The sequence below is a fragment of the Papaver somniferum genome, chromosome 4 (genome assembly GCF_003573695.1).
Source record: "Papaver somniferum cultivar HN1 chromosome 4, ASM357369v1, whole genome shotgun sequence".
NCBI lineage: Eukaryota > Viridiplantae > Streptophyta > Magnoliopsida > Ranunculales > Papaveraceae > Papaver > Papaver somniferum.
Window position 1 is genome coordinate 4,377,705 of NC_039361.1, and position 17,133 is coordinate 4,394,837.

Here is a 17,133-nt window from a genome sequence, read left to right on the forward strand (position 1 = left end):
AGAAGAAGGTGAAGGAAAAAAGGGAAAACCCATTTTATCACTACAAAAATGGATGGACATGAAGAAGAAGGTGAGAATCATGGCGAAGACGATTTGGGGTATATGTTGAATGATCCAAACTTTTGTGGAGAGGAAAACCTAGACGACCCTTTCATGGAAGAAAATGGAGAATCGCCTGATATTGAAGCTAACGATGCATGTAAAACACAGTTATTGTGTTAAGAAACTCAAATACTCGATTTGCATGCGTTTGTGTGCTTTTGTAAACAAGAAAAACCGATTATTGCATGCATTGAATGCCATGAACTACCCAGATTCGGTAGATAATTTCTCGAATAAACTTACGAATATAACACACTGAGTACCAAATATGTATATTCGGTAGTTCCAAGATAGTAGTTTACTGCCGAATATGAGAAAAAACCCCAAACTGGTTTTCCAAAAAAATCTACATTCGGTAGTTATGTAGAGTTATTTACCTCCGAATGGCCCCAAAAACGAATTCCTCAAAAAATTTCAAAACTCAGTATTCTTATCCTTTACAATCGGTAATAGTTTAACATTATTTGACTGCCGAATATAAAAGTGGCGTCAAAATAAAATTTCCGAAAACTTGAAAATCGGATGTTTATCGGTTAAAGTTATTTCCCGGTTATTTATATTCGGCTGTTTTACTATATATTTTAGATTCCGATTATATCATTTTTTGCACTCAGGAAACTGTGTACATTCATTTGCATAAATCGGGTGTTTTGGGTAACCGATAGGATTCCGAATATAGTATATTCGGCAGTTTGACTTATTTATTAACCTCTGATTATTGTATAACAATTTGTTGTTTTCATATGCAGGCCGTTGAAGAGTTTGTTGATGATTTCTATTTGAGGCCCGACACTTCGCTTGCATCTTCGAAGTATGTTGTCGATTGATGATGGACTTGCCATTGAAAAGGTTTTTCATTCTGATTTTTTACTCAATAATAACAGAGAGGGGTTACCCTCCTTATATAGATTAGAGTTCCAACGGCTCTAATTTTTGAAAATATGGCCGATGAGGTTTCGTATCAATGATGCACTACAATCGGTTGCTAACGATACACGTATTCCCTCCGAATAGGACATTCGGTAGCGAACTTAAATTTTTATCTACCGATTAGGTTGGTATTTCTAAACACGACTATATTATTCGGAGGATAATTTTTTTTTGTAAAGTCCCGAATGTACGATGGCCCAAAATTCAGAATTTGGGAAAAACTAATACTTTTCAAATTTTGAACTTGCAATAATCGGAAGTAAACTTAGTTACCCAAACTTCCGAATATGGGTTGTCTAACCTTCTATATTGGCCATTGGAACCACCTAGAGCCATGGAATGGTTTGTTTTGAACTTGTAATATTCGGAGGATAATTTTTTTTTGTAAAGTCCCGAATGTACGATGGCCCAAAAATCAGAATTTGGGAAAAATTGATACTTTTCAAATTTTGAACTTGCAACAATCGGAAGTAAACTTAGTTACCCAAACTTCCGAATATGGGTTGTCTAACCTTCTATATTGGCTCTTGGAACCACCTAGAGCCATGGCATGGTTTGTTTTGAACTTGTAATATTCGGAGGATAATTTTTTTTTTGTAAAGTCCCGAATGTACGATGGCCCAAAAATCAGAATTTGGGAAAAACTGATACTTTTCAAATTTTGAACTTGCAATAATCGGAAGTAAACTTAGTTACCCAAACTTCCGAATATGGGTTGTCTAACCTTCTATATTGGCCCTTGGAACCACCTAGAGCCATGGCATGGTTTGTTTTGAACTTGTAATATTCGGAGGATAATTTTTTTTTTGTAAAGTTCCGAATGTATGATGGCCCAAAAATCAGAATTTGGGAAAAACTGATACTTTTCAAATTTTGAACTTGCAATAATCGGAAGTAAACTTAGTTACCCAAACTTCCGAATATGGGTTGTCTAACCTTCTATATTGGCCCTTGGAACCACCTAGAGCCATGGCATGGTTTGTTTTGAACTTGTAATATTCGGAGGATAATTTTTTTTTTGTAAAGTCCCGAATGTACGATTACCCAAAAATCAGAATTTGGGAAAAACTGATACTTTTCAAATTTTGAACTTGCAATAATCGGAAGTAAACTTAGTTACCCAAACTTCCGAATATGGGTTGTCTAACCTTCTATATTGGCCCTTGGAACCACCTAGAGCCATGGCATGGTTTGTTTTGAACTTGTAATATTCGGAGGATAATTTTTTTTTGTAAAGTCCCGAATGTACGATGGCCCAAAAATCAGAATTTGGGAAAAACTGATACTTTTCAAATTTTGAACTTGCAACAATCGGAAGTAAGCTTAGTTACCCAAACTTCTGAATATGGGTTGTCTAACCTTCTATATTGGCCCTTGAACCATCTAGAGCCATGACATGGTTTGTTTTGAACTTGTAATATTCGGAGGATAATTTTTTTTTGTAAAGTCCCGAATGTACGATGACCCAAAAATCAGAATTTGGGAAAAACTGATACTTTTCAAATTTTGAACTTGCAATAATCGGAAGTAAACTTAGTTACCCAAACTTCCGAATATGGGTTGTCTAACCTTCTATATTGGCCCTTGGAACCACCTAGAGCCATGGCATGGTTTGTTTTGAACTTGTAATATTCGGAGGATAATTTTTTTTTGTAAAGTCCCGAATGTACGGTGGCCCAAAAATCAGAATTTGGGAAAAACTGATACTTTTCAAATTTTGAACTTACAATAATCGGAAGTAAACTTAGTTACCCAAACTTCCGAATATGGGTTGTCTAACCTTCTATATTGGCCCTTGGAACCACCTACAGACATGGCATGGTTTGTTTTGAACTTGTAATATTCGGAGGATAATTTTTTTTTGTAAAGTCCCGAATGTACGATGGCCCAAAAATCAGAATTTGGAAAAAAATGATACTTTTCAAATTTTGAACTTGCAATAATCGGAAGTAAACTTAGTTACCCAAACTTCCGAATATGGGTTGTCTAACCTTCTATATTGGCCCTTGGAACCACCTAGAGCCATGGCATGGTTTGTTTTGAACTTGTAATATTCGGAGGATAATTTTTTTTTTGTAAAGTCCCGAATGTACGATGGCCCAAAAATCAGAATTTGGGAAAAACTGATACTTTTCAAATTTTGAACTTCCAATAATCGGAAGTAAACTTAGTTACCCAAACTTCCGAATATGGGTTGTCTAACCTTCTATATTGGCCCTTGGAACCACCTAGAGCCATGGCATGGTTTGTTTTTAACTTGTAATATTCGGAGGATAATTTTTTTTTGTAAAGTCCCGAATGTACGATGGCCCAAAAATCAGAATTTGGGAAAAACTGATACTTTTCAAATTTTGAACTTGCAATAATCGGAAGTAAACTTAGTTACCCAAACTTCCGAATATGGGTTGTCTAACCTTCTATATTGGCCCTTGGAACCACCTAGAGCCATGGCATGGTTTGTTTTGAACTTGTAATATTCAGAGGATAAATTTTTTTTGTAAAGTCCCGAATGTACGATGGCCCAAAAATCAGAATTTGGGAAAAACTGATACTTTTCAAATTTTGAACTTGCAATAATCGGAAGTAAACTTAGTTACCCAAACTTCCGAATATGGGTTGTCTAACCTTCTATATTGGCCCTTGGAACCACCTAGAGCTATATCATGGTTTGTTTTGAACTTGTAATATTCGGAGGATAATTTTTTTTTGTAAAGTCCTGAATGTACGATGGCCCAAAAATCAGAATTTGGGAAAAACTGATACTTTTCAAATTTTGAACTTGCAATAATCGGAAGTAAACTTAGTTACCCAAACTTCCGAATATGGGTTGTCTAACCTGCATGGTTTGTTTTGAACTTGTAATATTCGGAGGATAATTTTTTTTTTGTAAAGTCCCGAATGTACGATGGCCCAAAAATCAGAATTTGGGAAAAACTGATACTTTTCAAATTTTGAACTTGCAATAATCGGAAGTAAACTTAGTTACCCAAACTTCCGAATATGGGTTGTCTAACCATCTATATTGGCCCTTGGAACCACCTAGAGCCATGGCATGGTTTGTTTTGAACTTGTAATATTCGGAGGATAATTTTTTTTTGTAAAGTCCTGAATGTACGATGGCCCAAAAATCAGAATTTGGGAAAAATTGATACTTTTCAAATTTTGAACTTGCAATAATCGGAAGTAAACTTAGTTACCCAAACTTCCGAATATGGGTTGTCTAACCTTCTATATTGGCCCTTGGAACCACCTAGAGCCATGGCATGGTTTGTTTTGAACTTGTAATATTCGGAGGATAATTTTTTTTTGTAAAGTCCTGAATGTACGATGGCCCAAAAATCAGAATTTGGGAAAAACTGATACTTTTCAAATTTTGAACTTGCAATAATCGGAAGTAAACTTAGTTACCCAAACTTCCAAATATGGGTTGTCTAACCTTCTATATTGGCCCTTGGAACCACCTAGAGCCATGGCATGGTTTGTTTTGAACTTGTAATATTCGGAGGATAATTTTTTTTTTGTAAAGTCCCGAATGTACGATGGCCCAAAAATCAGAATTTGGGAAAAACTGATACTTTTCAAATTTTGAACTTGCAATAATATAAAATGAACAAAAGGATGTGATACGTTGTTATACCAACTCATATAGTCTGGAGAATTTTCATCACCTCGGGTGGTTCGTCTACCAGTGTCGATAATGAAGTCTTTCCTCTTATCCCAGTTATCAAGAACAGTAGGTGGGCCTGTGTGAACAATCGTGAGATTATCACCACTAGAAGAGCACAACTCCAACTCCAATTTGTAGTAATCCCCCATTTTCTCCACAGGTTGATGTTGTCTATACCCGTGTTGTCACATCACCCTAGAGGGGTTATACATCACATATCCTCTGGGGTGCCACAATGGTCCAAAATAAAGGGACAAGTCCGACCAAACATTTATATGCCCACTGGCTCGATCTTCCTTGTATGGATCAAAGCATACGTCTGAGGCCTTCAATTGGTCCAAAATCTCCGTCATGTGAATCAACTTCTGCTCTTTTTTCCTTGAACGGTTGTCTTCAAATATATACTTTGTTCCTCTAGGAGTACCTTTGCACCACCCCGGGTTCTCTCCGGCCAACTTCAGGATAGGGAAGTGGTCATAGATCCATGCCTATATACATAAGAAACCAAGTTTTAGTAAATAGATTGTGTATATTCGGTAGTAATTTCCAAACATTATTTCCGATTATATATAATCGGAAACAAAACTGAGTACCTATCCACCGAATACCCAACAATCAGAAATAGATATGGATCATTTCCTAACGAATATGCGTCATTTGGAGTTCAGTAACCTATAGTTTTTCTGGCCTGTATATTCGGTAGTAATATCAAAAGAATATTTCCGATTATATATAATCGGAAATAAAACTAAGTACCTAGCCACCGAATAACCCACATTCGGAAAAAGAGATGGATCATTTCCTACCGAATATGCGTCATTTGGAGTTCAGTAACCTATAGTTTTTCTGGCCTGTATATTTGGTTCTAATATCAAAAGAATATTTCCGATTATATATAATCGGAAAACAAAATAAGTACCTAGCCACCGAATAACCAACATTCGGAAAAAGAGATGGATCATTTCCTACCGAATATGCATCATTTGGAGTTATGAATATGCATCATATGTATTGTCTACCGAATAAATATAGAGTGAGTTATAGAGTTAAAGAAAAAACCTGCAATAGAGCCACGTTCCCGGCAACTTGGCAGGTTCCTAGCCTCGAAGCCTTTCTTAACTCTTCCATCAAGAATGCTAGGCATGCCGTGCCCCAAGAATAGTCACCGACTTCATGGAGAGGATCCAAAAGTTGTATAAGGTTCGCGTCGATCCGGTTTCCAGAAGTATTGGGGAATATGACACATCCCAATACACAAAGGAGATATGCGGTGGCAGCGTGGTTCACTTGCTCATCAGTTAACGTTCAATTCTTTTCCTTCTCCAAGGTGCCTCAGAACATATTCATCAAAGATGTAATGTTGATCTGTCTTGTTCTGTAACTTGCATGCCTCCTAAACTCTGCTGTTGTTGTCTCTTCATCCCAACCTAAGCACTTTTTAGTTAGAGCATAAAGTTGTGCCCAACTTAACTGCTTTGTGTAGTTAAACTTCACAGCTGTGCCTTGGTCGGGAAGGTTAAGAATCTGCACAACATCATCCGGAGTAATTGTCATCTCCCCAAACGGCATATGGAAAGTATCGGTCTCAGGATACATTCTCTCCACGAACACCGATATGGCCACACGATCATGTTCCAACAATGAATTCTCGGCGGCATTAGCTAACCCCGAGTTGGCAACAATTGACTTGAACCTTTCACATTCACCGGATAAAGTCCACGCAAGCATTACGGACCGCATCTTGATGAACCTATTAAAGTACATAAAAAATCCTTAATACAAATATTACGATATAAAACATAGACAATACATTAATAAAAAATAGTAATTTTATTACCTCGGTTACGTATATTTCTCTGGCCCATGAATCTTTGTATCCAAATAGCAATTTTCCTCCATCCGCCGGTAGCCCAAGGATTGTGCCAGCTGGAATATCCTTCTTCTTCAAGTGCTGAGGGACAAGATGTGATGCTTTCTTAGAAATATCCTTCTTTACACCATATTTTCCTTTTTTGGCTTTTTGGGTACCACTTGGTTGTCCTTCTTCTTCTACTCTTGGCACTGGATCAACTGGTTCAATTTCGTGGTCGGGTGTAACTTGTGGAGCAGTTGGATCTGCACTTTGTTGAGCGTCTTGTTCAACACTTGGTTGCACCCCTTGTTCACTGCCTTGTTGTTCTACACTTTGTTCAGCACTTGGTTGCACTCCTTGTTGACTGCTTTGTTCTTGTAAGCTTTGTTGAGCACTTGAATTATCTTTGGCACTCCTTACCCTCCTAGCACTAGCTGTCACTTTCTTCCTCATTTCTCGACTTTGTCTAAACAACAAAGAAAGGAACAATATTTACAAACTATACAATCGAAAGACAAAGTATGGAAATATAACCCGAATAGACACATTCGGACGTAAAAAGACACATAATGTTCCCGATTACAAAACAATCGAAAGCTAACTAAACATATTTACAACCGAATATGCATCAATTGGAGTTCATAAGCTCTTAATTTTTCATCCTACATAATCTGAAGAAAAAGTACAAAACTATAACCTGAATAAACAAATTCGGAAGTAAAAAGACACATATTTTTCCCGAATGAAAAACAATCGGAATATAACTAAACATGTTTACAACCGAATATTCATCAACTGGAGTTCAGAAACTCTAAAATTTTATCCTACACAATTGGAGGTATAAAACATTATATTGTCTTCCGAATAAATATTGGCCCCAAAATGAGATTTTTCCTATATCAGAAATTTTGAGATTTTTTCAGTATATATATATATATATATATATATATATATATTCGGTAGTGAGTGTACTTCCGAATACTTTGTGTCTACTTAAATATATTCGGGAGCCAAAAAATTCATTAAACTACCGATTATTACCAGTTTGTATCCAGGAAGATATGACCAACAATATTCGGCCGATAACCATCAAATATTTCTCCCGAATACTGTCGATGTTCTTGAGAAATGAAGAACACGACTACATTCAGAAGTAAATAAGCATGAATATCGGTCGAATCTGGATAAATAACCGAAAACCCTAGAAATTTTTTTTCTCGATTCGTCGAATTAAAGCGAAATAAACCCCAAAAATGATAGATTCTTACCTAATTGGGGCCATTTGAAGTTGACGAAGTGTTTGACTATCGGAATCGCAACCACCGACTACATCGACGGGTACTTCTTTTTCGCGTTCTTCTTCATTTGCAGAAACAATTTCTTTATTTCTTGCTAAAATCCCAATCTTTGGATCGATACCCCGAGCAACGTTTTTGGTTCTAGGTATGTGGGTTTCATTTCCCTTATCCATTGTTTTATAAACGAATCGACGATGTTTTGATTTTACGATTCGCGACGATGTTTCGGTTGAACACAAGAACGACGAAAAGTTTTTTTTCTTCCACAATCGGAAGATAATATGAAACTGGAAGAAGAAGAGTTAAAATGAGTAGAATTTTTTTTGATTTGGTTTTTATACAGTTTTACCAGAAGGGCATTTATGTAACTTCAATATCATATAGGGTACCCCTTAACTAGAGTCTTTGGCTGGGTATAAATTGATGGCCCCTAAATCCTTTCGGGTGGCCCCTAAAAACGCGAGGTTTATTTGAAGCAGCTATTAGCTGCAAAGACAAAGCAAAAAACAAGAATAGCATTGTGTTGACTGTGGTGAGCTGTAATCAACAAATAAGGAGAAACGTTATGAAGCCTAGTTAGCAATTCGGGGTACGGGAAACGTTCGGGACGACATTTGCGGTTTTCTGTATTTGCGGTTTCCCTCGTTACCAAAATTCTAGTGTCTGTGTTATTTCTTTTCCGCATTATATTTTGTTATATAATTGAAATATCACAGGTTGTGCGTTAAGATCAATCAATTAGAATATCCAACCTTTGGTTGTTGATTTACATTGATTGACGCTTGAACATTGGTCTTTTTTACCGTTCAAGTAATTCCTCTTATATTCAATCGGGCTAGCAGATTTCTATTTGCTGATTGCGGATTGAATTAAGATTTAGAGATATTAAAATCTATGATATAGTTTATTCTGGATTGAGTCTGACTATCTAGTTGATTCTCCATAAATTGTATTGGTGTAAGTCCTCTCAGATTGCCAAATGAATTATTGGGTGTGGTCCAATCATAGGAGTTATAAGCCTCCATGATCTAATCATAGGAGCAAAAGAAGTTGCGGTTCAACTGTATGAGCTACGACTGATAGTTCACAGTAGTCCAACCTTAAAAGTTATTAACCTCCCTGTTCCAACCTAGGAGCGAGGGATCATTGTTCTACCCGTAGGAGCAAGGGGTATGTGTATGTTAGGACAGATATGTTATTAGGTCAAAAAAGGAGTTGTGCCAATAACTAAAGACCCAAGATGATGTTGGGGATCTCTTTAGTTTGCTCAAGACCCGGGATATTGCTGAGAGTCTTGAGTGTGACCTGGATATAACCGTACGCAAGGTGTAGTTTGACTTACCGAGGTTACGAGGCTTCTGTATGGGTAAAGCAACTCAGCAATGTATGCAAGGTCCAGTAAGGGAAGCAAGGCTCAGAAGGGTAACAAGCCTCAACATAAATTGCAAGGCTCAGGGTAGCAGCGCCAGTAGGGGTAGCTAGGCTCGAAATTGGTAGCAAGGCTCGGCATGGGTATCATACCTCAACATGGTATGTAAGACTCAATAACTATCTTGGACCTACTTATCTTCACCTTCCTTGGAAATTGAATCACCCCCTTTAGAGTTCAAATTGGAAACGCAACGGTACCAAATACAACACCAACTTTTTCGTTCGACAACCTATATGGAAAAAGTCTAATACAATGGCAAGTAGACCAACTGCATGATCCTTGACAATATGTATATAGATTTATATTATTACCTATTCTTAATCAGTATGTATATAGAAAAAGGAGTCCGTGAACTTGATTGTTAAAAAGAGTACTTGAACGATCACTAGTGGAAAATGAGTGTTTACCGACCCACATCAGAGACCCCCAAGTAACGGTAGTTAGGCCGCAGACCCGTAAAAGCGGTCTCTGATTTAATAAAAAACCGTAAAACTTCTGAGAGGATAATTAGCCGTCTCTGAATTGAAAATTATATTTATCATTTTGCCATCATAAAACTACTGATTCACCGACCCTCAGCTTTCGATGCAGATCTGATAATGGATTTTGGGCCCCACATTTTATATGGTCACGATTTGCCTATTGAAAAGAACGGCTGGATGAGAACTTCTTTGTTTTTATCAATGTACTCGTCTTTATCTTTTATCCCAGTATCTTTATTCTTTCTTACCTATTCACTAGCTCACATCGAACTCATCTCCATCTCCATCTTTTTCTTGTTTGGTTTTTTTTCCAATCTAAGTTTAAAAACATTTGCTCTCCATCGACATCCATCACCTTCTTCTTCTTCTTCTTCTTCTTTTTCTTCAAAGAATCGATTTCTTCATCTCGATCCAGATCCAGAAGGTGAAACAAAAATCAATACCCTCAAGCTAATAACCGATGTCATCGGTAATCTGTGTTTTCAATGATGAAATACTTCTTATGATTCATTGGGGTAATTATCTATGACTCAATCTTGTTACATCTTCAATTTCAGAAATTTAATTTTTAATATTAGGGTTAGGGTGAATTTTCAATCTCTTGATTTTCCTGGTAATAGTTTCGATTGTAGTGTTATTTTTATGAATAGGGTTGTGGTTTACTTCAACTGGTTCTTATAATGATTCCTGATGATGATGGTGTGGTAGTGGTGATGAAGCAGAAGTTGGTCGCATTGCTTATCAGTTCTGTTTGTTTTTTTTTACTTTGATTTTTTTTTTTTTACTTTGATTTGGTGTTCGTTGATTTGATGGAATTGTAATGAGAACTGTCTTTGATATCAAGAGACTTATCAGAAGAAGGTAAGTCAAAAAAATACTTAGATTTGGATTAGATTAAGATTTTTTGTGTAATTGGTAGTGGAGATTTTTCTGGGTTTGTGATTTATGAGTGATTTTGGTTTTGTGTAGGTTTGATGATAAAGAGGTACATAGAGATATGAAACTCTTACCATACAAGATTGTCAACAAGGAAGGAAAGCCATATGTTGAGGTTAAACTTAAGGATGGGGAGACTAAGGTTTTCAGTCCTGAGGAAATTAGTGTTATGATTCTGACCAAGATGAAGGAAACCGCTGAAGCATTCTTAGAATGCTGTCATTACTGCTCCTGGAATGATTAAGAACCAAATCAAATTAATTCATGTTTGATTCCACAATTTATTATGTGGATTTGGAAGAATTTGAAATTTTTTATGTGGATTTTTTAAATGTAGCTGAATCGTTGTCGTGTTCTTTGTTCTACAACATACTTTAATGATGCTTACTACCAAGGATGCCGATGTGATTGCTGGATTAAATGTAGCAAGAATCATCAACGAGCCAGCCGCAGCATCTATGGCTTATGGTTTGTACAAAAAAAACGGAGAAAAGAACATCCTTGTTTTTGATCTTGGTGGTGGTACATTAGATGCCAGTATCTTGACTATTGATAATGGAGTTTTTGAGGTATAATTCTCACATAGTTTTCAATATCTGTTTTTGTTCTATGGTCTGTTGTATAATTCTGCTTAGAGGCCACACTATGCTAATAATTCATTAGTTGATTTAGCATAATTGCTCTAATTACGTGCAACTTGATAGGAATTCGTTTCCATTTTCAGAATTATGCTATCAGTTACTGCTAACATTGTATAATAATAAATATGGTAGAAAAATTATTATTTAAGAAATTAACTTGATGGCTATAAATGTGATTAATTTTTATTTCCTAATCAAACTGTCAAAGAGATTTATTACTAACGTGAATCACGAACATAAAAAGTGATTCAGATTAACGTGATTGATTTTTGTTTCCTAATATTCGTCAGTAATTGGTTTTATTACTTTTATAGATTTTATTCCTAAGATTCATCAGTAATTGGTTTTATTATTACTTTTATAGAAAATTTCATTCATATTATGTCCTAGCTTTCCTAATATATGTCTTGTTTACCAACAAATCCTTGTCTTAGATGTAGAGGAATAAATGATTCTGGTTTTGGAGAAGTGATGATGATGAAAATGGAGGAACAAATGGTTCTGGTTTTGGAGAATTGATGATGAAGAAAATGAAGGTGGTCACCACGACGATGATAATAATGATTCGTTCTCTTTGTTCTGTGATATATACTAATATTATAGGTTGGGATAACGTAGTTGATGTAGAACCAGGGAGAAGAGAGTTTGAATCTTTCCATGTAAGTTCTAGTAATGATAATAATGATTCTTTTTTTGTCCTGTACATCGCATAATGACTTAGTGTACATGAAAGTAATTAAAAAGGATACTTACTTTGGATTTTTGTTTATGTTCGCCTAGAGCGCCTAAGTCGCGCCTAGGTAACCAGGCGTGAGGCGCTTCGCTTGGCGCCTCATACAACACAGATCTTATATACATGTAATTTTGTTCTGTTGTAGCTAGAGACGCAATACTTCCATGATCATGCAACTTTCACAGTAGTTGTTGGCCTGAACCAGCAGTGCGAGCAAGTGAATGCTCCTGATCCAATTGTGAGTTCAGTTTTCCTTGAAAAAATGTTTTAAATGAGTTGAAGTTTTACCAATCAAGATCGCAAATCCATTGTTTGTTGATTACACTATGATTACCTGACATTGGTTATATTTACAAAATATCGCAGATCAACACTTGCAGTGACTTTTACAAATTCTGGCAGGCAACCCATGATTTGCACGAGGCCATAAATCTCTGTTATGCAGCATCGATAGCAACTAATCCTATGGAAGATAATCTTGGTGATAACTTAGAGGTAACATTTTATCGTGCATATGTCTTCAATTATTATATTATTTTTGAAGGGGTCTAATTTGTGGATACGTAATGCTCATTGTGCATCACTGATGAAGTTTCTGTGCTTATGGAATGTTATGACGTACTGAGATTCTCCATGGAAAGTGGTGCCAAGGGTTGCAAGGTTATTTCCTTAACTGCGTGCTTCACTGAGACTAAGTTGTTCATGATTGCATCTTCTATTATTCATGAATGTTACCTATCCATAAACTTGAAAGATCTGAATTTTTGCGTGCTAATATGTAGGTTCTGTTCATGTCCTGGTTACTTTGGGGATTATACCATTGTGAGAGGCATGGTAGTCTCAATGGTAGAGAAGGTCAGTTGTTTGGTGGAAACTCATTTTTAGTGGACTTATTTCATACAAATAAATATTCACTAGTATGTTGACTGTAACTTTCATTAGTGTCTTAGGGCTGTGGTAACAGGCAAGAGGGTTGAAGAAGCATTTGAAGAGGATCAATGCGCTTAAGCATTGCATGCTTGGCAAGCTTGGTGGTGCCTTTGTAAGAATCAATAGTCCCTTTCTTGTGTATTCATATATTTATATCTGATGCTTATTTGGATTTGGTTTTAATGGAAGATTTTTATCTTCATAGGCTCCAAAACCATCATCTGGTCCATACAAATCTAGGTTTAGTTTTGGTATTTAGATGGAGTAACATGTTATTAGGTTTAGTTTTGTGGATTCCAATTTATGTAAAATGATTTTTGATTTGGGGATTTGCTTATATCATGCAGTACTCTGCAACCATTTTTCCATTCCCAGTTCACCATAGAGATAAGTTTCATCTCAAATCTTGCAGATAAGTCCTGCTGGAATCCTCCGTTGTGCTCAAGGATGTGTTTTGCTTGACAGAGACGGGGTTCGCAGAAAAGGTAGCAAAGTTTTAACTCCTTTAGTTTTTGTTCTTAAGATGTTAATTACTCCTTATTGCACTATTTTTAAGAATTTTTTCATAATATTTGTGCCTTGTAAGATACTTTACTAGTGTATTCATGTCTAACAAACTACTTGAGTGGGTATCTCTGGTAACTATTTGTCATTTGTGCATGAAGACCATTAGCCTTTACTTGGGGTTGACTGAAACTTGATAGGGATTTATTGCATCAAATGTCTTGTGATTAGGTGTATTAAATGCTTACAGAAAGGTTAGGCATTTGGTCCAATTTAATTTAATTTGTTTTTTTTATTTCGTCTGATGTGCGAGTATTAAACCTTGGTACTTCCCTGTGATGCAGAAAAGCTACACATTTATTACAATTTATTCTCAAACTCAAAGAAGTAGCTGAAGATATTTAGAAGGTTGTTGCTGCCTATGACCGCAAAATTGCTTATGGTGTGCTCAGCCATCAGCTGAAGCAGTTTGTGGTAGATGAGAACAAGGTTGTACTCATTATTCCAGGTCCCGATACCAGATTCAATGATGCTGAATTTCAAGAAATGTATGACTTTCTTACTGCTAGATCTCAGTCATCCTATCTGATCTATTTGGCTATGTAAATATTTATATCCCTTTCTTTCTTTTATTTGTTGTTTTCTGAATCATAACTTATTTTGCTTTGCTACAGATAGCTAGCTTGGACATGTGTTGTTCTGAACTAAGAATTTCATTCTTATGTGTAATTTAAACCCAATGAATGAAAGAATGGAAGTTGAATTCTCAATTGGAGTTTAAACTTGAGTTAAATTTGAATTTCAGTTTGACTTCGACTTGACTTTGCTGTGACTTTGACTTCGACTTCCATTTGATTTGACTTTGACTTGAGTTAAATTTGACCTGACTTGACTTTGATGCAGTCAGATTTTTCAGATTTAGCCATTCAGCCATTTCAGCAAATCTGAATCTATACTTTTTATATATTATAATTTAAATCTGAGACCCACGGTTAAGGGTCTGTACCTCGTTACCATTAAAATACGTCGTTATTTTGAGACCCACGGCTTAAGGTCGTACAAGACAGCGACGCTTTATCAGAGACCCCAACAGAGACGGTTGGAAGTAGTCGTATAATACGTATATATGACTTGTTCTGACGGTCGCGGAACTTCTGTTTTCCACTAGTGGATCTCGAAAATAAATATCCAAGATCAATCTAGTCGTATCCAAATATTCTAATCGGAATTCTGCTAAGTAATTAAACTTGAGGTTATCTATCTTTCAATATACGAATTCTATAAGAAACGATTCGCATAATAAATCACAATTAGATGGACATATCTAGTAAGATTGAATACGTCCAATTATAAAGATAACCAATATAATACAGAAAAGGTAAAACACAAGACACCAGAAGTTTTGTTAAAGAGAAAACAACAACTGCAGAAAAAAACCGAGACCTCGTCCATATTTGAATGCCAAACTGTATTAAGCCGCTACAGACACTATCCTACTATAAGACTTCGGACTGGAATTTTGTTAAGATCGAATCCACCTTACAAGTGATTCAGTTACAGTCGCGCTCCTTACGTATCCTGAACCTCGCAAGATTGTACGCAATTGATTCCCTTAGCTAACGTCCTTTACATCCTAATAGTTGTTTCAGCCGAAGTGAAGACTTTTGATACCAATCTGCCTATAACTGATAAGCCTTTTTTTATCTCCGCTTAGATCAAAGATCAAGGTGAGGAAATATGTTTGCAATAAATAAAGCTAGCAAACCTCACAAATCCGAAACTTACGACTCCCGAAGAGCATCCTAGATTCTTAAACACCTCTCAAAAACAATCTTCAAGATATCAATTAAGATCAGTTTTCGTATATCTATCTTGAGGAATCACAAAGTCTGGGACGAAGAGAACTTTGCAAGCACTATCTATCTTGCCTGAAAAAGATTACAAAAACCTCGATAGCAGAAAAGAAAGATCGTGATACACGAACTACAAAGGTAAAGATAGTCGGAACTTGTTATACCACTGCTCAGTCAAACTCGCATGCGTTGCTATCTCAAGCATGTTTGTCAATGTTAGTGATCAAAACTATAAGTCTTGATTTCTATCTTATTTATAGATGTCTCGGACTAGGACATAGTTTGTGTAGTTGAGCTTAGACTTCACGGCGTTTATCACTTGAAGACGAAGAACTACTAAGGAGAGCTTGTGGAACTTCATCGATAAAACGGTATATAGATACTTAAACTCATGTATCACTTGGAAAATCTATTTATACTCTATCTCCTATATTGAGACATAAGTCGTATTACGATATAATTTATATATACACATTTCAGATTTCAAGCTGAGTATATCTCACTTACATATTTCTCGAAATATGTGTTGGTAAGCTTTCGATTCGACCAAGTACATCTTATATCACGAGAAAATTGCCGAGTAATATCGTACATGGTTTGTGTGATACAATCATCTGGTGGAAGACTTTGAATGTTTCGATAATGATTATTTCAATATCTTGAAAATTGCTTTGATGCTAATAGTGTGTGAAAACGGCTATTGTCATTGTAGAAGAATGTTTCAATGATTGAAATAAAGAGGTTAGAATCGTGTAACTTTCTTTGTATATAAGCATAGAGTATGTTCACACATTTGTGTGTAAGTCCAAAACCGGGAACCTAAAGTATGCATACTTGTGTGTATACAAAATGGTTGAAGGATACTGGATAAGTATGCATACTGGAGGAAATTCACGTCCGTGAATTTTTGCTGATGTTGGATTTTCAAAACCAACTCATTCAATTACCAAAGTACGCGTACTGGCGGAAAGTTCACGTCCGTGAATTTCTGCTGAGTTTGAAAACCAAACCAAACTCAAATCCGGTTACTTAAGTACGCATACCCGTACGCATACTTAAGCGGTTACTTTCTAGAATCGGTAGTGTACATGAACTTAAACATTTATTAATAAGGACTTCCATCTTTGAAAACAATGTCTATAATGTTCATGTATTGTTTTAAGTGAATCAAACCGATTTTGCATCAATTGTGTTCTTGTATAAATCCATGAGAATATAGCAATCGAACAACTCTTTAACTAGTTTCATTTGAGTCATTTGAACTAGTTATGGTTAAGATGAATAAGGTTGATATGAGAGTAATCATATGGGTAACCTCGGTTAACTATTTTTGAACCAACATGGTGTACACGTTTGGGTACGGTTACATAAACCTAAATGAAAGTACATTTTATTTGTGTGTAACAAGCTAAGTTCGATCTAACGGTTGAAAGATATTAGCTTGGTTGAATCAGGTTTTTCATCTAATGGTGAATATTGAATGCTTTGTTACCAAGGTAACTTGGATTGCAAACCCTGAATTGAAAACTATATAAAGGAGAACTCTAGCAACTGGGAAACCTAATCCCCACACCTCATGTGTGTTACTAGTTACATAACTAGAGTCGATTCTCCTTTAACCTTAGGTTTCTTCTCGAGACCATGTAGGTTAACGACTTGAAGACTTCATTGGTATTGTGAATCCAGACCCAACTATTCTCTTTGTAGTTGCGTGATATGATCTTGCTGTTTCTATCGTGATTGAGTGCAGTTGTAAAATTGGCTTGAGATTTA

At 36.1% G+C, this 17,133-nt stretch overlaps 1 protein-coding gene and 1 long non-coding RNA gene across 2 annotated transcripts; both read left to right on the forward strand.

Moving 5' to 3' along the window:
• The first annotated feature begins 10,520 nt into the window (after positions 1–10,520).
• On the forward strand, positions 10,521–11,077 carry LOC113273445 (luminal-binding protein 4-like). The gene is made up of 2 exons (XM_026523160.1): positions 10,521–10,624; positions 10,733–11,077. Exons 1-2 carry the CDS (start codon positions 10,584–10,586, stop codon positions 10,941–10,943), a joined length of 252 nt encoding a protein of 83 aa, XP_026378945.1. The 5' UTR covers positions 10,521–10,583; the 3' UTR covers positions 10,944–11,077.
• A 160-nt stretch (positions 11,078–11,237) lies between these two features.
• LOC113273446 lies at positions 11,238–14,277 on the forward strand. Its single transcript, XR_003322404.1, has 10 exons — positions 11,238–11,268; positions 11,775–11,999; positions 12,219–12,311; positions 12,440–12,568; positions 12,666–12,733; positions 12,856–12,928; positions 13,016–13,115; positions 13,416–13,488; positions 13,852–14,055; positions 14,182–14,277. It is a non-coding gene; the product is annotated as an uncharacterized LOC113273446 (long non-coding RNA).
• Positions 14,278–17,133: the final 2,856 nt, after the last annotated feature.

What these genes read in the sequence shown, in the direction of transcription:
- LOC113273445 (XM_026523160.1), top strand. Translation starts at nt 10,584, where the DNA reads ATGAGAACTGTCTTTGATATCAAGAGACTTATCAGAAGAAG. An exon ending in AAGAGACTTATCAGAAGAAG is followed by an intron (nt 10,625 to 10,732) that starts GTAAGTCAAAAA and finishes GGTTTTGTGTAG; the next exon opens with GTTTGATGATAAAGAGGTAC.